General features: G+C 34.9%; 1 protein-coding gene across 2 annotated transcripts in view; it reads right to left on the bottom strand.

Annotated features, from left to right (window-relative positions):
• SPPL2A (signal peptide peptidase like 2A) overlaps window positions 1-25,229 on the bottom strand; it is a 38,133-nt gene that overhangs the window by 4,970 nt on the left and 7,934 nt on the right. Inside the window, exons 2-15 of one of the 2 annotated variants that reach the window (XM_012728798.1) lie at window positions 20,199-20,318; window positions 19,757-19,939; window positions 19,257-19,346; window positions 18,682-18,815; window positions 14,753-14,904; window positions 12,970-13,066; window positions 12,407-12,508; window positions 11,436-11,517; window positions 10,548-10,622; window positions 7,406-7,462; window positions 7,158-7,211; window positions 6,584-6,686; window positions 3,367-3,444; window positions 1,948-2,108 (exon numbers count right to left, since the gene is read on the bottom strand). In XM_012728798.1, coding sequence (XP_012584252.1) covers window positions 1,948-2,108; window positions 3,367-3,444; window positions 6,584-6,686; window positions 7,158-7,211; window positions 7,406-7,462; window positions 10,548-10,622; window positions 11,436-11,517; window positions 12,407-12,508; window positions 12,970-13,066; window positions 14,753-14,904; window positions 18,682-18,815; window positions 19,257-19,346; window positions 19,757-19,939; window positions 20,199-20,318 — 1,488 coding nt within the window. The remainder of the gene's footprint in view (window positions 1-1,947; window positions 2,109-3,366; window positions 3,445-6,583; window positions 6,687-7,157; window positions 7,212-7,405; window positions 7,463-10,547; window positions 10,623-11,435; window positions 11,518-12,406; window positions 12,509-12,969; window positions 13,067-14,752; window positions 14,905-18,681; window positions 18,816-19,256; window positions 19,347-19,756; window positions 19,940-20,198; window positions 20,319-25,229) is intronic. The other variant, XM_004687794.2, reaches the window with a different exon arrangement.

Genomic DNA, 25,229 nt, shown 5'->3' with positions numbered 1-25,229 from the left:
TCCTTCAGCCCATTTTTCTAGAGTTCTTGGTCTAGTGTTCTTAGGACAGAGTTCAAACTCTTTAATGTGGCTTACAAGATTGTAGGCTCTTACCCTTGCTTCTTTCTCCAGTTTCTAATTCCTGTAGTTCCCTTACTTCTATTCTGTATTATAGTCACCCTAACTTTGCTTATGTGCTATGTTCTCTTCCCTGAGTCTCTGAATGAATGCATGGTTACTTAAATATTGAACACATGCCTCTGTCTTAAAATTTCAATATAAATTTCATATTCTCTAGGAAGCCTTCCCCAAATCACCTTAGCCTCTACAGGAGGCTCTACAAGCATTGAGTGTTCCACCTTTAGCCTTCATGATACCCTGCCATAACTAATACACTTATGACACTATACTGTTAGTGACTCTATCTGCATCCCTCACTAGACTCTTAATTTTTGAGAGGCTCTGATGAGATTAGGCCTATTTCTAACATCTTTTATCAACAGCAACTATACTTGGCTCATAGAGCTGCTCAATAAATGTTTACCAAATGAATAAAAGTAAGACTATTTAAAGCCTAGTAGTAGTAGAGTATGTGTTGAAGGACATACTTTTATTTTTTAAGATTTTCAAAAGTGAAAAAACATCTATGTAGGTGTCTAGTTTGTGGAAAAGTTACAAGCTGTATTACTAGTGTAGTCAAGGACTTTGTGGTAAGAAACTAATTCTATGGTTATTAATATAAACTGAAATGGTAGACAAGGCAGGCAATATTTTCTCCCAATCTGAAATTACAAGATTTAAATAAAATTTTGACTGATGTTTAGCCTAAGTTAATGTATTAATCACTTTTTGTTAAATCAAGATGACACCACTGACAAACCACAAGATGAATATGAACTTTGAACTGTTTATCTACTAACACTAAGAGAGGTGCAGGCACCCATCCAAAGTCTTTCTTCTTGTTCATGTTAACACTACCATGTATGTATGTTGCTGGAGGAGGGTTGTTTGTTTTAATAGGGCAAAAAAAGCTAACTGCCTCATGGAGGAATCAATGTCATGACCCTGACCTCTAGGGTTTCCCAACCCTCATTAATTTCAGTGCAAACAAACTTTACTGGAATACCAAGAATATTTACAAAAAGAAGAAAGGGGTTTAGCTTTAATGAAGAAACAATTAAAATATAATATATTCTGGTATCAAGAATTTCTCTATTGGGAACTTTAAAGAAAGTTCAATCTTGATCCACATAAAGCTAAAATGAGTGCCCTATTTAGCTTATTCATAGTTGGGTCCATTTATCTGCAAAACCTTAAAGATTCTTTAACTACAAATTACTAATGTCAGTTTCAAAAACTCAGTACTTATTTTAAAGAGAGTTTTATCTTTCATAATCTTCTTTTGCAGAGACTTGGAAAACTGATGCTGAAATGCTATTCTGAGGCCCTCCCTGGTAGCACAGTGGGTTAGGATGCAGCGCTGCACGTGAGCCGCAGCCATGTCAGTCAGAATTCGATTCTCGCCTTGTAGGTGATCCATACCGTGCAGACCTCTCCTGTCTCGCCCACTGCTGCCCTTAGCAGTTTACTTCTCTTATCTGCCTGTTCTGCTCCCTACTTTGTCTCTGATGAATCCTCTTACCACCCCTGCACCTCTGGCCTGTACCCCAGTTATGTACATATAAATAAACAAATCTTTCAAAAAAAAAAGAAAGAAATGCTATTCTGATTTTCCCTGATACTCTCCTACTGCTTCTTAGTTGTTTAGTTTGAAGAGTAGGGAATCAGATTACAGTGGGGATAGGAAGTCATGATGCAGCAGGTGGACAGTAAGGTGGCAGTAGTAGAAAAAACTTAGGACATCCTGACAGATAAATTTTGGCACATAAAAGCTCTGTTCACAGAGAACAAAGTTCAACAGTAAATTATGGCGTAAGATAACTTGATAACTGAAATTTAAGCACATACCTGGTAGCCGCTACCTTGCCAGAACTTTTTCATTTCTTTACGTCTCCACGCAATAACTGAAGCAGTAATAAGTGTGCAAGGTACTAAATATAGGAGAGCAGGTTGTCCCTTTTTCATCAGCACCAGGACAACAAATGTAAGTATTGTGCCAACAGCATAGGCTGTAAGAAGAAAACTAATCAGTCATTTGTACATTACTCAAGCTGGATTTTAATTCGCTCATTGAAGTAGTTGTTTAATATACTTCTGAGGATAATTTTTGCTCTATGACTTCCCTAATTTCATCATTTTCTTGCACAGTAATTAGGAGAAATATTTCACATAGCTTCTGAAGAATTTGGAAACTGGTTAATATTTCAGTTATAATTAACCTAATCATTAATATTGATAAAAGTTCAAGAAAGTCTCAATTATCTGTCACTGTTAAGAATGCTGAATTGTTCCACTTTTTAGAATGCTAAAACATAATACATGTAGGGACTAAATATTGTTTTGAAACTCTTCATAATATTGATTATATACTTCCTGGGCTTCTTTAGCATCATTTAATCTTTTCTTAATGAGTTAGCATCTCATTCTGAACATAAAATCCTAGTATACTGGAGCTGGAAGTTTCTTCACATAGATTTAATCTACCTCATTATGAGGCAATATAAAGCCAGGAAGTTTAAGTGAATTGCTCTAAATCATATAGCAGAATGGACATATTCTCTGCCTTTTCATTGAGTATAATTTTTCTATCACAATGGCTGGTCCTGGACTCTTAGAAAATATCATACTTAATGGGCTCAGACTGCTTTTCTTAATTCTTTTTAATTGTTCTCTTACTTCACTTTCTGAGCTGTTCTTTCTTGCTGTTAGGGTTCTTATTTCTACCCACCATTCTCTAGCATATACTTTAATTCCATGTAGAATTAAAAATCTTGCTAGAACTGTATCTGAATGGTTCTGGGGCAGGCCCTTTACCTAAGAACTTTGGCATGTGAATTTAGATACCTATTTGTTATGTTCAGAAACTATTATTAATTGCTTAGTTCTTGTTTGTTTTCAATAACAGAAACTCAAGGATAAATTATAACTACATTTCTGTCCCAGGTAAGATGTGTCATAAATTTATTTATATGAATACATAACCACCCATAGAGTGATTTTAGAAATCTAGTATTATACAATTGTTTTCTACATATGTGCCTGATGCTCTAATAAGTCTGTTATGTCAGACTTTACTGTGTTCCTTTCACATGTAATTTTCCTATGATGTATAAATAGTAAACAATAATAATCCCTTTCTGATTGGAAGATAAAAACAAACTTGTCTCACTAATTAATGATGAAGAATTAGAACCCAGGTATTTTGATTTCAACCATTTCCTTTAAACAATACAATTCAACATAACAAAATGGAAAAACAAAATTTACCAATTATGGAGGAAACATAGTATATAGAAGAAGAACCGGTCTGAACATCAAATCTTCTACAGTATGCAATCAGCAGACCTAAAAGAACATATTTAACATTATTTTCTTAAAACAACAGCAACACAGGCCCTCCCTGCTGGCGCAGTGGGTTAAAGCACAACACAAAGAAGCTTAAGCCACTTCTTCATGAGTTCGATCCCCGCCTGCCCCGGAGGAGATCCACATGGTGTGGCAGACCTCTCCTGACCCACCCGCTGCTCCCCTCAGCAGTGTACTTCGTCAATCTGCCTGTTCTGCTCCCCATTCTGTCTCTGGTGAAGCCTCTCACCCTCCCTATCTCTGGCCTGTACCCCAGTTCTGTACAAATAAATAAATAAATCTTCAAAAAAAAAAAAACAAACAGCAACATAAATACAGTTTGGCAACAGTACATATAGTATTTAACTTATATTTTTTATATATTAACAATATTAAAGTATCTCAAAATGTGGACAATTTTATATTCTGATTTTTAAAAACCTTACTACCATATTTTAAACATTTTCCAAATTCCTAAAATCTTTTAAAAACATGATTTTCATTAGCTGTTTAATATTCCATTTCACAGAAAAAAAATTTTTTAAAAAAGTATTTCTATGTTAAAAGTTGTAGTGTTTTCTTTGGTTTGTATGTTCATTGATTGGATCCTCTTTTTTCCCTTGGTTGGTGTGGGTAAAGGATTGTCAATTTGTTATCTTTTCAAGGACCCAACTTTTAGCTGTTAATCTTTTCTAATGTCTTACTGTTCTGTACTTGATTTATTTCTGCTCTAATTTTTATTATTTGCTTCTTTCTGCTAACTTTGGGTTTAGTCTGTTTGTTTTTTTCTGTTTCTTTGAGGTGTAAAGTTAGATTATTTAACTGAAGTCAACTTTTCTTGATGTATATACTTATTATGATACACTTCCCTCTTAAGATTTTTACTGTGTCCCTTAAGTTTTGGAATGTTGTGTTTCTTCATTTGAATTGAGGTAATTTTTTCTTGTTTTTCATTTTTCCTTCCTTTATTTATTTATTTTTTTAAAAAAAGGATTTATTTATTTATTTGTACAGAACTGGGGTATAGGCCAGAGATGAGGAGGGTGAGAGGATTTACCAGGGACAGTGCGGGGAGCAGAACAGGCAGATGATCAAGGTACACTGCTGAGGGGAGTAGTGGGCGGGTCAGGAGAGGTCTGCCACGCCATGTGGTCTCCTCCGGGGCAGGCGGGGATCGAACTCATGCAGAAGTGGCTTTAGCTTCTTAGTGCTGTGCCTTAGCCCGCTGCGCCACCAGGGAGGGCCCCTTCCTTTATTTTTTTAAGGTACTTTTAAACTTTTTATTTGCTCCGTTAGTTGTTCAGGAGCATGTTCTTTATAATTTTCAGTTTTGTGAATTTTCTGGTTTTCCTCCTGTTACTGATTCTAGTTTTATTTTTAAAAAATTATTTATTCATGCATACAGAACTGGGGTATAGGCCAGAGGTACGGGGGTGGGGGTTGGAGGTGAGAGGATTCACCAGAAACAGAGTGGGGAAAAGAAAAGGCATACTGACTGAAGTACACTGCTGAGGTGAGCAGCAGGTGAGACAGGAGAGGTCTGCTGCGCCTTGTGGGTCACAGCAGACCAGGATCGAGAACTCATGATGAAATGGCTGCTGCTAGCTTTATTTTGCTGTTTCACCACCAGGGAGGGCCCGTGATTCCTAGTTTTTATACCACCAAAAATGTGCATGTGTTGCCTAAGTAGTAAATGATAATTAGCACTTTCTGGTGGGGGGAAAAAAACCCAACTTGTCTTATTAATTAACAGTGAAGAATTAGGACTAATTTTTTTACCTTGACCATTTCCTTCTCTCTATCAACTACGTAAATGAAGACTCATTGAACTTAGATAGATACTACATTGGGCGTTGCTATGCCCACTCACAAGGCAACACTATTAGGTTATCTCCTTAACCTGGCTTTACTATGTAAATAAAGGACTTTTTTAAAAAAAGGTGAGTACTCTTTACTCACCCATAGGTAGTCAGTACATAGGGAGGATATAACAAAGTGAAAAAGGACAAACTCATCTGACTAAGATATATTAAATTACCTGTAAGCTATATTTTTATTAGGATGAGATTAAGTTTATTCTATAGGTAATTCAGTGAGAAAAATAATGCAGAACTACAGTAACTTAGAGAAGCTAAGCTAGGAGAAGGTGATTGATTCCATCACTTTTTGTATCACAATGTGCTACAAAATGGTATTCTATGGCTTCTCCTCTTGATCATGACCTTGCCTAGTAATTCTAAACCACTCTTCCTATAACATAGCTATTATTTTAAAATAAAAGTAACAAACAGCTATAATACATTTGATAATATTAAATTCAACTTTTTTAATAGGTAGAGACAATTTTTTTTGAGAAGATCAACTGATCATAGTTGCTTACTGTAAGATACTTCTTGAGATATGGGAGAGATATATTTTGATTGTTTCCATCATTTTAACTTTTAACTTCCACCCCTTAGAAATGCTTTTTTTTTCTTTGTCACTGATCTCAGCTCTAGTGACAGCCAGAAATACTTTATAAAAAGTAGGTAACTTTTTTTTAAATAATATAATAGTTTATTTTTACATCATTTTGTGCATTTTTCCATCTCAGTTGTAATCCCCATGGGCTTCCCATCACCAAATCACCCATGTGCCATCACCATAGTCCAGTGCATTTCCCTCTCCCCCACTGTTTTTGATCCCATTCCTCACCCCACTCCCATAAAATGTCTCTGGTATATAGCTGTTTATTATTATTATATAATATTATTATTTTCTCACCTGGTCTGTTATAGGTGGGTAACTTTTTTTTAAAAAAAAAAAGATTTATTTATGCATACAGAAGTGAGGTACCCAGAGGTGCAGGGGGGCAGTGAGAGGCTTCACCAGAGACAGAGTGGGGGAGCAGAACAGACAGATCAAAGAAGTATACTGCCGAAGGGAGCAGTGGACGGGTCAGGTCTGCCTCACTATGTGAATCATCTCCAGGGCCAGGGATCAAACTCGCACTGAAGCAGTTGCAGCTGGCTTGCAGTGCTGCATCCTAACCCACTGCACCACCAGGGAGGGCTGGTAGTAAACTTTTAATAGTCTATACATATGATAGTTCAAAAACATTAGTACATTTTTACTGAAATCGTTACATACAACTGCTTACCTGGTATAATAATGTCTCCAAATCCCAAGAGTGAAACTGGCATATAGCACACATGCATTACTGAGAAATAAGTCAGCTTTGGCACCCTGATGACTACTGGTAACTGTAATAAATTAAAAAAGAAAAAAAAAAAGCCAGCATAAGTCTCTTAGGAATCTTTATCCTTATCTTTTAGAAAAGGAAAGATGATATTGGAATAATTATTTTAACATTTTTTAATTGACATTTTAGAAGAACTTGAAATCAGAGAACATAAACATATACACACATATCTTTACATACACACATACTCTGAATGTATAGAAAACTCAAAGGAAAGAGAGATGAAGTTTGGGGAAAATGAAATACACATATAGGCGTAACATTATTAATCCATTATTCCCATATCTAGTCTTCCCCCACACCCCCCTTCCTTTTTTTTTTTTTTACCAAAAATAGGACTCAGGCCTTGAAACAGGTTTGTTTTTTTGTTTTTGTTTTTGGCAATCTGTATTTTTTTTTTCCTCAAAGAAGAATCTTGTCTCAGAGGGTATGATTTAAGGTCCAATGAACATATCTGAAATACAATCCTTACTTTCTCATGGGGAGCTGAGGGTTGAGCAGTGGCTTCCACCAAGTTTCCATCATTCTAGGATGAAACCCAAGTCAATAGGTATTTAATAATTTAGAATAACTATGAAAAGGGCTATATTTTGTGAGAAATAATGTTTTACAATACCTTAACATGCACTACATGACCAATGAATTATACAGGGAGGCAAAATTATTTACTGGACCCACATACATACACTGGCAACCAGTGCATTAAATTGCCATCCTTACCTTTTCATTATTTCTAAAAGGTCCAGCTGCAAGTTCAACCATGATACTCTCACCATTCTAAAATTGAAAAGGAAGATAAAAGAAACTATCTGATCATTGAATGAGAATAAAGTGCCATTATTTAAGAATGATTTTACTCTATATCTACTCTAAGCTGATGAAAAATTCATTACAGACTGTTTTTCCTAAAAAGTTTCTGTAGAAAGTAAAAAGTGGAGTAATCTAAAACAAAAATGTATCTAGCACACTGCTCCAGTTTTTCAGGGCTCAACAATTATCAGAAATTGATAAATTGATTTGTACTCATGTATTAATATCTAGCATTTGTAACAGGCTATAAATTTTAAGTACTTTCAGTTATGTTATATACCCTGTGTCTTATGTCATTTTTATTAATACAATGAATAGGGATATAAATACTAACTTTTTTACATTTAGCTTTAGAATAAGTATTGGTGAATTTATTTGAATTAATAAGCATTTGACCTTCTGGCTACTCACTACAATAACAAATCAATGAGGAAATAAAGAATTTGAGGTATTTCTCTAGCTTGATTCTTGTTCAATTTTAGCCTTTCCTGTGTTTTATTTCTCAATCAAAACATTAATCTTAGCTAAGAAATAAGTCAGCTTTGGCACCCTGATGCCTACTGGTAACTGTAATAAATTAAAACAATAAAAGGCCAGCAATAAGTCTCTTAGGAATCTTGAACCTTAACTTTTAGAAAAGGAAGGACTGATACTGGAATAATTATTTTCACATTTTTAAACTGACATTTTAGAAGAACTTGAAATCAGAGAACATAAACTATGCACACATTCCTCCACTGTATCTGACTAAGGTTTTATTATGTGAGAACATCATTTAAAATTCTTTCCTGATAGCCAAGTGTGTAGTGGAGAAGGAAAATATTTTGAAGTGGCAGCTAAGATTGCATGAGTACTCATCTTATGCTTCATTATTATAATACATCTGTCATTAAAACAGGTAATGGGAAGATAAATGTCAAATTTCAGGAAAATTTGATTGACTAACTACAATATTTTCCATGGGTGGAGTGCATAGGAGAAATAGCCTGAGTGTTTTTAAAAAGGATTTCAATGATACCTGAGCTGAGTAGAAAGGATAAATCCTTAACTACAGAAGTCTTTTCCTGATGCTAAGTTTTGGTTCCTAAGGCACAGGAGTTTAGGAAAAGAAACTAATAATAAATAATAAATGCAAACCTCTAGATTAGACTTCCATGATGTGATTGAATTTCCAGATAAGTAGCTCACATTGCTTAATTTTCTAATATTTAAAACATTTAACTGAAGATAATCATTGATGTCCTCTCATACATTCAAAAGATACACTCAAAAGATATTTGAGTAGCTACAATTTCAAGACATTATACCAAGAATAATGGTAGATGAAAAAAATGAAGAAAGGCTTTTTATAGCCACCAACCCTCCCAATAAATTTAAAGTCTACTAACACTAGGGTTGAGAACATGGTTGGAATATTTAGTCCTCAAAATTTTCAGTATAAACCACAAAAATCAGGAATTACTACCTTATTTTCATTTTTAGTTACCTGCTAAATTAAGGCATATAGTCTAAATAAAAATAAAAACAAAAAAAAGAGATTGGAGGTGTTAAAGTAAGTCTACAACAGTGAATTCCAATGAGAACTTTAATCTTTGCCACCGTATCAGATTATTGAAATAATTTTCCTAGTTAATAGGAAGATGAAAAAACAAAAAGATGAAAACTCCCTAAGTGCAGTAGGAAAAAAGTATGCTCAAAGCCATCTTTATTATTACCCAATATTTTTAAAATGCTAAAACTTCTTATGTGTAGGGAATGGAAATAGTTTGCCATTCCAAAATGACACATTTGGCATTTATAAAGTGATACTGGTATTAGAACAGTAATATTATTTTTAAAAAGTTTAGTTTTTAGTCTATAGCCAGGTCCACTGTGTAATAAATGTGTCATGTGCTACAACTATCTGCTGACTTATGGGAATGACTTTGTAGAGAAAATGTTTTACTTTCATATGAATCTCTGATGGAATGACTTAATACAGAAACACTTTGTTCAACCAAATGAACAGACACATGGCAGTATAGCTTTAGATAGAGCTCTTAAAAATGCATTAATAAATTAACAATTTATTAATAATCCATACATGAATTCTGTGCTTTTTAAAATTAGTATTGTTCCATGAAGTCAACAAGTCAAACAGGTCATCATTAGGATGGGGGAAGGTGCTAGTAAAAACAGTTTGGATAGTTGTCAATAGGAGCAGTTAACTACATGCTACCTAGTTGCAAGTTTAGCTCTGCAGTGGGGCATATGTTTCTTATGCCTTTAAAATAGTAAGACCTACCACTTACCCAACACCTCTCCCTTATTCACTATTTTATTGTGAAACTAAAAGCAGAGCTGGGAAAGAATGACCTAGGAACTGCAAATTACTATGATTCTAATATCATGGAAAAATCCAGTCCAGGGGAATAACCAATTGGAGAGCAGCAGAAAGGGAGCACATGTTTCCCTGGGTCTATATACTTGGGGCCTGCCCCATCCTGGCCTCTAAACACAACCTTTATATATGAACCTGTTTGTGGTGTATAAAGGTTAGATTTGGTTTTGTCAGTGGCATTTAAAAATATTGTACTAATGCAATTCTCCTAGAATTGAATGCTAGCAATACTTCTCTCACACAGTGGATGAGGAAACTGATTTGCCCAGGATTATAGGTAGAGCTACCCTTTAAGCCTTCAGATTTCTGGTATGCACCTCTTTAGTCTAAAAAAGTGAATCATTTTACTCTTTTTGTAATGATATCATTTTACTCTTTTTGCTGTCTATATTGTTTACAAGGAAATACTTATTGACTTATCATAATCAAAGTTACTTTAACAAAGTTAGGAAGAAAATGGACCACTCTCATGCTTACTTTATAGCTAAGGGATATTCTTTTATCTAGCAAAATGGTTTAAAGAGTTGAAATTACTCTCTGTTAAAAGACCAACTTCAATGATAATTCTCATAAAACAATTAGAACTCTTTTACTGTAAAATCATCATCTGAAAAACAGTTCTAAGATTCTCCTCTTTTAGCATGTTCCACACAGATTTCAAAAACAGCATACCTTTGTGATGAATGGTGTTATGAAAACAAAAAACACATCATATAGGAGGAGAAGGCCGAGGAGTATCACACATGACTGTTGAAGAAAGAAAGACATTTAAAGTCAAACCTTCTATATCTATATTGAGTATATATTTTGTGAGTACAATAAACATGAGAACATACACTTGACTACCTTTTTTAAGGCATTTAATGGTTATTACTATTTGTTGCTTTATTATACAAAGCACATTTAAAGGTTTTACTTTCTTTATCCTGCTCTTAAAAGGGGGGGGGGGCGGAGCACTGTGTCAAAGAAATGTTCTTTCCTTATAGTCCAGTAAGGATTTTATGAATTTGACATGCTGTATGAATGCCCCCCAATTTTTAAACAGACGTATCAGTTGTTGGCTGGGGATTAGGATTGTCTGTAAAATAGCATACTAAATATTTTGAAGAGATAAGAAATGTTCTATAATTTGATTCGAACAGTGGTTACCAAGTTATGTATTTTTTTTTTTTAAAGATTTATTTATTTGTGCATACAGAACTGGGGTACAGGCCAGAGGCTCAGGGGCGGTGAGAGGCTTCACCAGAGACAGAGTGGGGAACAGAACAGGCAGATCGACGAAGTACACTGCTGAGGGGAGCAGTGGGTGGGTCAGGAAAGGTCTGCCACGCCGGGTGGTCACCTCCAGGGCAGGTGGGAATCGAACTCATGCGGAAATGGCTTTAGATTCTCAGTGCTGTGCTTTAACCCGCCTCGCCACCAGGGAGGGCCACCAAGTTATGTATTTGTAACATTCAATAAATAGTACACTGAAAATGGGTGCATTTTATTCTCTACAAATGATACCTTAATAAAGTTGTTTTAAAAGGAAAAAATTATTTCAACTAGCAAAGTAATTACCTTAAAGTTGGGTAACTTCAATGTTTTAATTAAATTCAGACAAAAAGCAATTCCTAATATATCTTGTAAAATCCAAGCCCACCTAAAAATCAAAAGAAATTATTCTGCTGTATGATTCAGTCAAAAATCAAATCTCTCTAAAGTAATACTATACTCAATTTTGTTATGATTTGACTAATTACTAATTATCATACTTGAAGTTGCCTACAGTAGTATAAACTCCCAGATTTTAAGCCACTAAAGTCTATAAAATCCTTTAATCATTTTATTAATAAATTATTCAATAAAGTTAAACATACTTTTTTTTTTGGTCATCTCACCTGCAAATGGAGATACCTGTATATTTCCTAGATTACCTTTTTTTTTTTTTTGAAGATTTACTATGCATACAAGAGCTGGGGTGCAGGCTAGAGGTGCAGGGGTAAGAGGATTCACCAGAGACAGAGTAGGGAGCAGAACAGGCAGATGTACTGAAATACACTGCTGAGGGGAGTAGCAGGCAAGGTAGGAGAAGTCTGCTGTGTCATGTGGGTCACCTCCCTGGCTAGGAATTTAACTCATGCTGCAGATCTTACATGCAAAGTAGTATGCAGTAGATACTCTTTCATACTTTTCTCACCTAAAATAAATAAATAAAAATATATTCTGGAATTCACTACATATAAATTCATAGAGTTCATCATTCTCAAAGTTGCATTGTACTACTTCATTATGTATGGCTATACTGCAGTTAAGTATATTTCTGAAGTCTAGTTCAGCTTAGATGTAAAATAATAATTCACATTGCCTTCCCTATATGACTTCAAATCCATTAGTACAATACTCATGTGCAAATTTATTTAGCTGAAATAAGGCAAACACACACACACCACACACAAACCCAAATCTATAATGAACAGAATGAATAACTATCAAGGCAAAATATAAAGTAATATACTGTCAATCAAAATGCAAATGTAGAGTACGCATACCTATCTTCATTTCGAAAAACGGCCCATACAACAGCTACTGCAATGCATAGTCCAGAGAGAAAAATAAGTCTCACTTCGATGCTTTTATCACGACACACAATCCTAAAAAAAATTTAAATATTCTTAAAAAATTCTTTAAATGTCCTTAAATAAAATTAAAAAGGTTAGTTTACTCTGTAGATGAAACAACATAATAAACATTAACCACAGTTACAAGAAAGTTATTGAAATATCAATTTAAAAGTATTGACTTTAAGTAAAAGGAATGGCACATAATAAAATCAGTTCATAAAATATTTATCAGTTCAACAGGACTTTCTGTGGTGATGAAAATGTTATCTAGCTGTGTAGGCCAATATAGGAGCCAATAGTTATATGTGACTATTTAGTACCTGAAATACTTAAAAAATATTTAAAACATTAAAAATTTAAAAATTTAAAAAATTATATTTGAATAGCCACATGTATATCAGACCACACAGGTTTAAAATAACACTAATTTTTTCTAGTATTGACTTCAGTTACAAATGCCAACAATATGGGATTCCTTATAAAATACATACGTGCACTGTCCACAAGGTATCTTATGAATTAGTGCAGCAAGACAGTTGTACAGACTCATTGCAGATGCTATGCAGAAAATTGCTATCATAACATACACTGGAAAAAAAAAACAAGACAGTATATTACAAAGGAACCGAAGGAAGTAGGATAAGAAAATATGTATACAAACAATATTAATTCCTTTTTAAAGATTTACTTTTATTTATTCATGTATATAAGTGCTGGGATGTAAACAGAGTTGTGGGGGTGAGAGGATTTACCAGAGACAGAGTGGGGAGCAGAGCAGGCAGATCTACTGAGACATACTGCTGAGGGTAATAGCGAGCAAGACAGGAGAGGTCTGATGTGCCAAGTGGGTCACCTCCCTGACCAGGGATTGAACTCAAACTGCAGTGGCTGATAATGCTGAAATTAATCTTTGTGCACCAGGGAGGCCCAGCCCAGCAATATTAGTACTTTTGCTTTCCTCTTAGATCATGCTTTCAATGCAGTGACCATATTATAATCTGAGTTGGTTGCTATGATGAAAATACTAAGAGGTTAAGTTTTAAGAGTGAGTATTTTTGTGTTCTTCATTCCATTACACACTGGTAGGGCTGCTGAAAGGGCAGAAGCAAGCTGTGCTGAAGGGGCGGAAGCTAGCTGTACATTTTTTATCTTTCAGTGATTCAAACTCACATATTTCTTAAAGATTTCCATAAAGTAAATTATAGACATTTATATATATTTAACTTAAATGAAAAGAACAGAAGAATTAATAAGCCATTTATAAATACTTTTTAAAATGAAGTTTGTGTATGAGAACTGACATTTAACATTTGCTATTAAACTTGCCATCTGTATTTTCTTATAGTGGAATCTGTCCATAATAACTTGACCTGTAGTAAAGCCAGAACCCATTTAAGCAAAGCCCTGTTAAGATACAACACTAAGGCAGTTAAAATTGACAAGTGCTGGCCCTCCCTGGTGGCGCAGCGGGTTAAAGCACAGCATTAAGAAGCGAAAGCCACTTCTGCATGAGTTCGGTTCCCGCCTGCCCCGGAGGTGACCACATGGCGTGACAGACCTCTCCTGGCCCGCCCGCTGCTTCCCTCAGCAGTGTACTTCATCGATCTGCCTGTTCTGCTCCCCACTCTATCGCTGGTGAAGCCTCTCACCATCCCTGAGCCTCTGGCCTGTACCCCAGTTCTGTATGTACAAATAAATAAATCTTTAAAAAAAAAAAATTGACAAGTGCTTTTCTATAGCAGCTATACTTATTTGAGAAGTCTTTAAAAGTAACAAATACTTGATGTCTTTGTTGTTAAAAGGTGAGGAAAATATGTATTCTAATATAAAAGTACTTGTTTTTCTAAATTTTCTCAAAATATTGTAATAGAAATACAAATTTTACCTGAATTTTTCAAATTCCATTAATACAGTAAATGATAACTATTCTATAGATGAGTCTAGACTCAATAAATCAGGGGTAGTCACTTTTCTAATGGCAATCTTGGATAAATTACAGTTTTAGTCCCATGAGTCTCATCTCTAAAAATATAAAATGTTAACAATAGTCAATTTAAGGTTACTGTGAGAATGAGACATATTAACATATACACATGTTTTTTTTTAATCCCAGAGTAATGAAGATCTAACACATCCAACAGTTTAACAAGTCAGTATACTTTTAAGTTATTCACTTGGGTTTTCCAAGTAGACTACCTTGAATGAAAGATAAATCTGGCGAAGTAAATGAAGATCATATACCTAAAGTTATAAATATAAAATATGACTTCTTACCCAACCATTTGTAGAAGAAATAAAGTAAGACCATCATAACACAGCAGATGACCACAAACACTACAACTGTTAGAGGACTAAAAGTTAAATATTCTTCCTTCTTTCTTCTCATTTCCCCCTCTTCAGCATTTGTCATCACCTTCATGTTTTCCCTGCATAAACATACAAAGGAATGTTAGCACAACTCTGCCAAGTACGGTTATTTTTAAAGTCTACCTCTTTGACACAAATTAAATGAGTACAAAGAAATAGACTTAAAAACTTATACCAAAAAGAAATATTTAATTTAGAACATAAATATTCTCTATTTGCTCCAGAGATGATATATTATAAACCACTTATTTTGAAACAGATTTGTTCCTGCAGGCTGAATTACTAACCTTTCTTATATAAACATTATCTATGGATATTTGTAATATCTAATTTGGAAACTACATTAAAAGACAATTAGACATTAGGCAATTGTTGATTGAGATGATCATTATATTAAGCATCTTACTCTAGGGAGGCTGCCTAGCAAAAAGCAGCAAATTATAACCACTTTTTTTTTTTAAAGATTATTTATTCATACAGAACTGGGGTACAAACTAGAGGTACAGGGGCTGTGAAAGGATTCACCAGAGACAGAGTGGAGGGCAGAACAGGCAGTTCGATGAAGTACACTGCTGAGGGGAGCAGTGGGCGGGCCAGTAGTGGTCTGCCACACCATGTGGGTCAGCTCCTGGATGGGAATCAAACTCACTGAAGCAGCTGCGCTAGCTTGCAGTGCTGCATCTTAACCATTGCAACACCAGGGAGGGTCCTATAACCACTTTATATATACTTTGTATGATGACCTATTTACACACAGTGAAAACACTTCTAATATTAGCCTCTTTTAAATGTAAACACAAAATTCTTCTATCAATAAAGTCAGTAATTACTGTCTTTTTGGTATTCATCAATATATTATGAAGGACTCAAAAGAAGTTTAAGACATAATTTTGTCCTATCTCGAGTTAAGATAACAAAAGGCCCTCCCTGGTGACGCAGCGGGTTAAAGCACAGCACTAAGAAGCTAAAGCCACTTCCGCATGAGTTTGACTTCCGCCTGCCCTGGAGGTGACCACATGGTGCAGCAGACCTCTCCTGACCTGCCCGCTGCTCCCCTCAGCAGTGAGTACTTCGTCGATCTGCCTATTCTGTTCCCCACTCTGTCCCTGGTGAATCCTCTCACCCTCCGCATCTCTGGCCTGTACCCCAGTTCTGTATGAATAAATAAATCTTAAAAAAAAAAAAAAAAGATAACAAAAGATTGTTTCTCGTTCTCCCAATAACTCTTGCTAGGTCACAGAGCTAAATGGACAAAAGTTGAAGTTACAATATTCCTTGAGCAATCTGTATCCTGTTACTCACTGTTGCCTCCATTACATGAATCCATCATATACTTTTCCAGCTTTAGTCCCTTCAACTCTGGTCTACTAAACTTATCCCCTGGTCACACATCCCGACCCTTCTTATCACATCTGTGCTCAATGCAAACTTTAGGTTAAAAAAAGTTTGTATTTCTATAAAATTGCACTTTTGCCAAGCTGCCTATTCACCAACATGCTATTTTCTTCTTAGACAATTGTTGACTGTTATGATCACAATATATATTAAGCATCTGACTCTAGGGAGGCTGCCTAGCAAAAGCAGCAAGAGAGTGGAGAGAAAGACACAACAGCACTCCAGTGGAATCATATAGCTTAATCACAGGGTATTAACATAAGTTTCACTGAAATAGAACCTGAATGGAAAAAGGTACCAAACATTTTTCTATCATTTAAATGTAATATTTAAAGTCATTTTTATCATTAACACACACATCAGCTATAATAATGAAAAATGAATATGTTCATATTCAATGTACTAAAAAGCAGTAGGTAATTTCTTGAAGGGAAAAGATACTAAAGTTATACTACAAGTAAAGATTATAGTTTACCTTTTTAAAACTTTGTACTGAAATCAGTTCAAGAAACACACACAATTGGAAGCTAGGTTTTCTTTCATGACAGCCTGAGTCTATGAAATTTAAGACCAGTTATCTTTTTGTAATAAGACTTCACCTCTCTACTGAGAAGTCTTTATATGGGACCAAGGCATCTCTCCCTTTTGCATAAGGTACACCTTTCATTTCACAGTGTAATTCAAATGAATATGAGGTCATGTTGTGGCAAATTTTCCCTTTCCTGAGACTTTTTCTCTCTCCCCTTTCAAACTAACTGTACTTGCTAAGTGAAGATGCCTTTAAAACAATTTTTAATTAAAGTATAATTCACATATTAGTTTAAGGTATTTAAATTTAGTATCTGTACATATTGCAAAATGACCACCACAGTAAATCTAGTTAACATTCCATCATCAAAGTTACACATTTTTTTCTTATAAGCATTTTGAAGATTTAATCCCTCAAGCAACTTTCAACTATGTAATACAGTATTTTAAACTATAGTCACCATACTGTACATTATATCCCAAGACTTACTTTATAATGCACCTTTTGACCATGTTCACCCATTTTTGTCTACCCCAACACCCTCTTCATTTAACTACAACCAATATCTGCTGTTTGTATTTCTGAGTTCAATTTAATTTTTTTTAGATTCCAAATATCAGTGGGATCATGATACTTGTCTTTCTCTGACTCATTTTACTAGCATAATACTTTCAAAGTCCAAAGCTCATCCATATTGTCATGAATGATCCTCATATTCTTAATAATTCTTTTTATGGTTTTTTTCCTTTGTATCAGTGTTTCATGTTTATACTACCACTAACCCCACCCACATATACTTAGTACATTCCATCTTTATCCTACTCTTAGAACTAGCCATCTTAACTTTAAATGCTTAATCTGGCAGGTAAAGTACTTCTCTTCTCCCAACCTGGCTACTGAAGGCAACAAGTTATTTTTTTTTCCTCTCCATCATAATGTTTTATGAATAAAAATGCTAGTATCTACTACTTTTCCATCATCAGGATTTTTAAAAAAATTATCTATTTATGCATACAAGAACTGGAGTATAGGCCAGGCGTGCAGGGGGTGAGAGGACCCACCAGAGACAGAGTAGGGAGCAAGATAGGCAGATGGACTGAAATACATTGCTGAAGGGAGCAGCAAGCAAAACAGTAGAGGTCTGCTGTGCCAAATAGGTTAGCTCCCTGGCCAGGGATCAAACTTATGCCATAGTAGCTGGCAATAGCTTGATAGCTTTGAGATTAACCCCTGTACCACCAGGGAGGCCCTAAAATCTCTCTTCCTGTAAGTCAATCAAATTTTAGTATTTTAAGAAATTACAAATAAACTTATTGTTTCATTCAGTTGTAAATAATGCTCTTTTTCATGGACCCTAAAGATCAATTCATAAGGCAAATATATTTTCCTTTACGCATGTCCTTTATGAGCACATTTTTTATTCAGTTATAGATAGGAACTGATCCATATTATATTGCCTGCTTTAATCTAGAGCTAAAGGTATATGTCTGTAGGAAGACTGGGTTTAGGTTATTAGTTAATAGGGAAATCAAAATTTTATGTACATTTGGAATTTATAAATTTAAATTAAAATATGGACAAGTCAGATAGCCTTAGAATTCTTACAGCACTAAACAGAATGATGAAGTCATACTGTAATGACTCAAGTTGAAAGCTTTCTTCCAATCTAAACAGGCATATTAGTTACTGCATAACTTCACTTGTCCTGAGAGAGCTAATTTTAATTTTAAGAGTTTTTGATGAAACTTCAGTATTTCCTATATGCAGGAGACTACAGGATGCTATGACCCATTCTCAATAAAATGTTAAATGATCTTCCTGGCCTTACACTGCTAACGTCATGTAAAATGATTATTAAACAAGAATTTTAAAGCATTTAGTAGAAAAACTCTGAAGTTTAATTAAAACTTACAATTCAATTAGCCCACTCCAATATCCTCCTAATGCCACAGTGAACACTGCAATTAAAAAAATAACCACCATGGTATAGTCAAAGATTGGCTTTGGTGGAGAATACATTTTCACAGTAATGTTATTTCCAAGAGTCTGAAAGGTAAAAGAATAGGGAAATGCTAGAGTTAGTTTTCACTCTACTACAGTGTATAGCAACATTTTGATTTCAATAGGCAATGGACATTATACATCAGATAGTCAAGACCAGTCAAATTACTTTTGACAACCTGATATAGTCTCTTGTCAAAACTATGAGCCTATGCTTTAGTTTATTAAGTCATGAAAATACAGATATTTTGTTCAGGAATTTAAAGATAAAATACATAATTTTAAAAGAAATCAGAAGACATAAATATCCTTTTTAAAGTCAGGTTTTGAAACACCTTGTGCTGAATAGGAGGTGAATATACAGCAAAATATACATTCTGCTGACTTCTTATTAAATACAGCACAAGTAATAATTTAAATGACAATGGCTAAAAATAATGAGTTTTGTACTGTTTATAAACTTGACTTATATAATTACTAATTTACCTGAGTCATATCTTGAAAGTCTTTGTGACTTATAAATGCAATCAGTATTTTCACATCCTGAAATTCAGATTTGTTCCCAGCTGGAGGAAACTAAAAGAAAAAATATATATTATGAAAATGTATGAATTAGTGTAGCTATAGAATAAAATCCAAATTATTCTATTAAATATAGTATTAAAAATTTTAAAGCTATGAAACAAAGATTCAAGTAGTTTTTCTTAGTATTATAGTTAAGAGTTCTCACACTGGAATCCTTTCAGCATATAAGTACGGTTTGTGATATACATGTACATCCTTTGTTAAATTTGTATTTAAGACACACATACACACTAATTAAAGTCCATCTACTTAGGAACATAAAAGAAACCACAAAATTGTCCATTTAAATGCCTATATTTAGAATGTTTATTAAAAAGAATTCCACCATCAGATTATTCAAAACTCAGGAGACAGTTCAATTCATGTGAAATGAGATATCATATTCTAATTTTATAACTTACTAGGACACTGTTGTTAGCAACCAACAATGCTTCAGCACCTCCTATTTGTGCAATTTTGGCTTTTTCAAGAAAATGGCAGGTTCCCCATTGTACCACAACTGCTGTGTTATTTAATCCATCAGGAGGAATATCAGAAAGTTTGCACAGTGGCGTGGTAGTCAGATTGATCAAACTTATGGAAGTCTGAAAAGAAGAAATGTCTTTAACATGATAAATACATTCCACCCTAATCTAATTCAGAAATATTTTCACAGTCAATCTTTGAAGTATTTTAAAATCTCTAGATTTTCTACATCAGAGATAAAAATATTTAAATTAAAAACAATATATTTATTAATCATCATATATTACAACTAGCTCACAACAAAAATATATAAAGCTCTTATTTTTACCATTCCATATTTTCATATTTACAAATAAATAGTAATTATGATTTACTTACTGCATTTTCTAGGGTACTTGGCAGAGGTGTCCAACTGGAGTTATATAGCATACAATAGTCCTTAGACAGCAGAGGTACACCACTTCCAGATGCATGCATGATTGCTTCCTGAGCAGCTGTCTAGGACGTGAAAAATAATTTTTACACTGGCAATAATTTAGCTTGCTAACAATTAAGGATTTTAAATAAAGTTATTTGCATACAGGTTTACCATGTTTCCTAAGAAGGCAGGTCTTCAATAAATTTTATTCTTGAGGAAATACTGAAAAAACAGACTCTCGCACAGAACCTTTTTTTTTTTTTTTTTAAAGGAAGATAACTCACTTTCTTACAGAAACACAACTATAGATATTATAAGGGCCAGATGCCAGGGCGGATTCCTACACACTCAATGTTGATAACTTCAACATTGTCTTCATTGCCTTTATCCGCCACAGATTTGGAACCTGTCTCTCCGTTAAGCTCCTTTTGGAGAGAAATGGTATTTAGAACAGGATCTGGTTTCTAACTGTACACACTGCTGCTGAAATGGGATAGCCCTTAAAACAGACAAAAGGTAGAATCAATAAAAATGTTAATATTGAATTCTCTGATTCATGCCCTAAGAATATACTATACAAAAAGATGCACAAAGGTAAATGTATAAGGATATTCACTGCAATGCTATTTGTTACAGCAAAAAAAAAATTTTAACTTCTGTCAACAAGGAATCCATTATATTGTAATATGCAATAGCACACAACTATTAAAAAGAATTAGATATACCTGTAAAAAAGATGTCCATAGTGAGAAAAGCTAAGTTGCCGACAGATATTTATAGTTTAATTTTTATATATATATATGTTTATTTTTACATCATTTTGTGCATTTTCCCACCTCAGCTGTAATCCCCTTGGGCTTCCCATTACCAAATCACCCATGTGCCATCACCAAAGTTCAGTGCATTTCCCTCCCTGCACTGTTTTTGATCCCATTCCCTACCCACCCCCCAAAATTGTCTCTGATATATAACTGTTCATTATTATTATTATTTTCTCGCCTGGTCCATTATACTCCTGCTATGAGTGAAAGCATTTGGCATTTTTCCTTTTCTTTCTTGCTTACTTCATTAAGCATGATCTTTTCCAGCTCCATCCATGTTGCTGCAAAAGGCATGTGTTTCTTTTCTTTTGGTTGCTAATATTCCATTGTGTTTATGTACCACATCTTTTTAATCCAGTCATCCACTTTTGGGCATTTAGGCTGTTTCCATGTTTTTCCAATTGTAAATAATAAAGCAATAAACATGGGGGTACAAGTATCTTTTTCAGTGTTTTTGTGTCTTTTGGGTAGATACCTAGGAGTGGGATTGCTCCGTCGTAGGGAAGCTCCATGTTTAGCAGTGTGAAGAACCTCCAAACAGTTTTCCATAGTGGTTGTACTAGTTTGCATTTCCCACCAGTAATGCAGGAGAGTTCCTTTTTCTCCATATCCTCGCCAACATTTGTTGTTGCTAGTTGTTTGAAGATGTGCCATTCTCACTGGGGTGAGGTGGTATCTCATTGTGGTTTTAATTTTCAACTCCCTTATTACGAGTGATGTTGAACATTTTTTCATATGCTTGTTAGCCATCTGCATTTCTTCTTGGAGTAGTGTCTTTTTAGCACTTCTGCCCGTATTTTGATGGGGTTGTTTATTTTTGTTGAGTTTCATCAGTTCTTTGTATATCTTTGTATGTCACTAGTTTTGTGTGAGAAAATTTTTTCCAAGCAGTGGGATGTCTGTTTGTCTTTTGTAACGTCTCTTTTGTTGTACAGAACCTCTTTAACTTGATGTAGTCCTATCTATTTATCCTTGCCTTCACTATCGTTGCATTGGTGCTCTATCTTTAAAGATGTCACTTAAGTGTATGTCATGGTTAATTCTATTTTTATAAAAATAATGAATACGGGCACTCTCTTGTGGCGAAGTGGGCTGAGGCCAGGGAGGTGACCTACATGGAGTGGCAGACCTCACCTATCTTGCTTGCTACTCCCCTCAGCAATGTACTTTATCAGTCTGCCTGTTCTGCTCCCCACTCTGTCTCTGCACTTCTGGTTTGCACCCCAGTTCTGTATGCATAAATAATTAAATCCTAAAAAAAAAAAGCGAATTCTTGGGCTCTATTCCAAACCTATGGAATCAGAAACTTTGGGCTGTTTATCTTTAACAAGCCCTTGTGGATATTCTGATGTCTGCTAAAAGTTTGAGAACCACTGCTTTAGGAGCTGAGCTTCTCAAAATATAACATGCAATATAAGTGACTTAGTGATCCTATTAAATTTGATTCAGCAGACTGATTGAGTAGTCTGGGAGGCGTATGAGATTTTGCATTTTTAATAAATTCACAGGTATTGCTAATGCAGCATACTTTGAGAAGCAAGTCTATATAAGACAGTTAGAAAACACATTAAATTGGGGAGCACAGAGAAAATGGGTTTGAAACAATGCCCCTTCTTATATTAAAGGTACATAGTGAGAATGGCTCATATTTTTTTTTTAAAAAAAGGCTACAACAATGCTGTTTAAAGGTAAAGGATCTCTCTCACACTACTGGTGGAAATGCAAACTGGTTGAACCAATAAGGAAAGCTGTGTAGAAAACCCTTAAATTACTAACAATGGATCTACAATATGACCCCAATAATTCCATTCTTAGTAATCTACCCAAGGGGATACAAAAACATTAATTTGAAAGGAAACCTGCACACCTATTCTTACTGAAGCACTATTCACAATAGCCAAGATATGGAAAGAACCTACATGCCCCCAAACAGATGAAAGAATCAAGAAAATGTAGCATATATACACAGTAGAATACTATTCCTCAGTCAAAACAGGCAAACTCATGCCATTTGCAGCAACACTGATAGAACTGGAAGACATTATGTTTCAAAAGGAAAAAGAAAAATATCTGAGATCAATAAGAGCAATACAGGGAAATTGAACAAGGGGTCAAGAGAAAGACAAAACTTGTAGGCAAACTACAGACTGAGGCATAAAGCAGGGGCGAAGAAGGGGGTAAGGTTAAACTGGGGTTGGGGGGGAGGAAAAGAGCATAAGGGAATATGGTGATGGTTCATAGGCAATGTGGGAGTGGGAGATTTATGGAGACTACACCTAAGGGAGAAATCAAATATTGTACAAAAATGAACATCAATGAAAAAAAAAATGTTTAATTGGTTTAAAAAAAAAAACCAAAACCCTGAATATCAAAGGTATAAATCAGGTGAAACTTACCACCCACCAAATCTATAGTGGAAGGGCAGAATAATTTCCTTTATATCTGCCATGTGTCATCTTTGGGGAGCATAGCTTTGGAGCACATCTTTAGAGAGATCTGCTCCAAAACATCTGAATTTTCCTTTATAATCAATTGGTCTGATCTATGACTTTACTCAACCATTTTTAAAAAATTTTTATGTATTTATGAATATAAGATCTGGGGTGTAGGTGGTAAAAGGATTCACCAGAGACAGTGTGGGGAGCAGAACAGGTGAAGCTACTGTTGAGGGGAGCAGCAGCGGAGACAAGAGAGATAGGCTAGCTCCCTGGCAAGGGATCCAACTTACACTGCAATGGCTGGCAAAAGCTTGATAATGCTGAGACTTTAAACCATGCGCCATTAGGGAGGGCCATTAGGGAGGCCTGACTTTATTTACTGTTTAAAGAACATTTGCTTAACTTCACACACCTATAGAGGTTCCTGATGGCTCTGTGCTACTTATCTCACTACTGCTCCTGGGGCTCTAAGCAGTAAGGTCTGCTGTGGCCTAGCAGCCCAAGTTCTTGGACAAGGTCAAGGTTCTGGGACAAAGAAAAGGCCTAAGGGCTGACCATCAGTCTACATCTTGTAGCAGGAGAGGAGTGGGAGTGACTGGAAAGGAGAAGACAGGGGAGCCTGATGTATGTGGGTGGATTATTGACGGGAAGGCCACACCTAAGATAGCTATAGAAAGATGAACCACAATTAAGAAAAAAAAAAATTGTTTATATTTTCAGTTAGGAATGAAAATACTTTCTTAGCAAAAATCTTAGTATCAAGAGTCCAAGGGGGTCAAATTTAGAGAAAACAATCTAGTCCCCTCATTGTAGAATTAAGACATATCCAAAAAGGTAAAACTGATATGCTCTCAGGGACCAGGGGTTAGAATTGAGCTTTCCAACACCCAGACCAACAGTTTTTCAACTCTGTTGTTGCTTTAAATTCCTTTATGCAGTTATACTCCCCAAATGCCTTAGTGTCCAGCTTGATAACCTTCCAGTTTAACACTGGTCAAATATATCCCTACATTAGCTGTTAACTCCCTCTCTTTATGATACTGGCTTGTGTGTAATATCACCACTCAAATTTCTTATATCCACTTAACTCTAATTTCCAAATAATCCAAAATCTAAGCCCTTTCCTTATCTCTTCCAAATAACCCCAATTCTAGGATTCTAGAGTTTCACAGAATTCCTTTTCCATGACAACTGCTCCAGCACTAGTCTTGGTATCAAGGGTCTTCCATGGCATCAAATCATTGTTGTAGCAGTGCCTTTGTATTATATTCTGTATCTTACTTGAACCTAACATGGAAGAGAAGCAAGTTTATTAGCTAATAGCATTAAGTAGTACTTCCTTTTTCTAACTCAAATTCATGGGATGCCTGTTGTTTGAGGAAAAGAAATCCTAATTTATTTTATCTAGATCATTTGACTTCAATCTTATTTCATATCAGAGAATAATGATGCTTGTCTATTTTAATGTTGCAGTCTTGTCTATCTTAATGTTAACTATTAGTTTGGCTACTTTTTTCCTGAATAACTTTCTATACGGCAAGTGTCAAGATACCAAAAGTCTGATGGGATATGCTGTACTAAATCCTTGCAGATGCATTATTTCCTCATTTTTCCATACCAATGATAACTTAGAGGGACATATGTCAGGAGATTTATTTCATCAGCATTCTTTGTTTTGTTTTTATATTATGTTATTTGAGGGAATGTTGACTGACAACACTGTACATAGTTT

Source organism: Condylura cristata, unplaced genomic scaffold (assembly GCF_000260355.1).
Source record: "Condylura cristata isolate star-nosed mole 26May11 unplaced genomic scaffold, ConCri1.0 scaffold00023, whole genome shotgun sequence".
Lineage (NCBI taxonomy): Eukaryota > Metazoa > Chordata > Mammalia > Eulipotyphla > Talpidae > Condylura > Condylura cristata.
The sequence above is the reverse complement of the archived record's forward strand: the minus strand, read 5'-3'. Positions and strand labels throughout refer to the sequence as shown.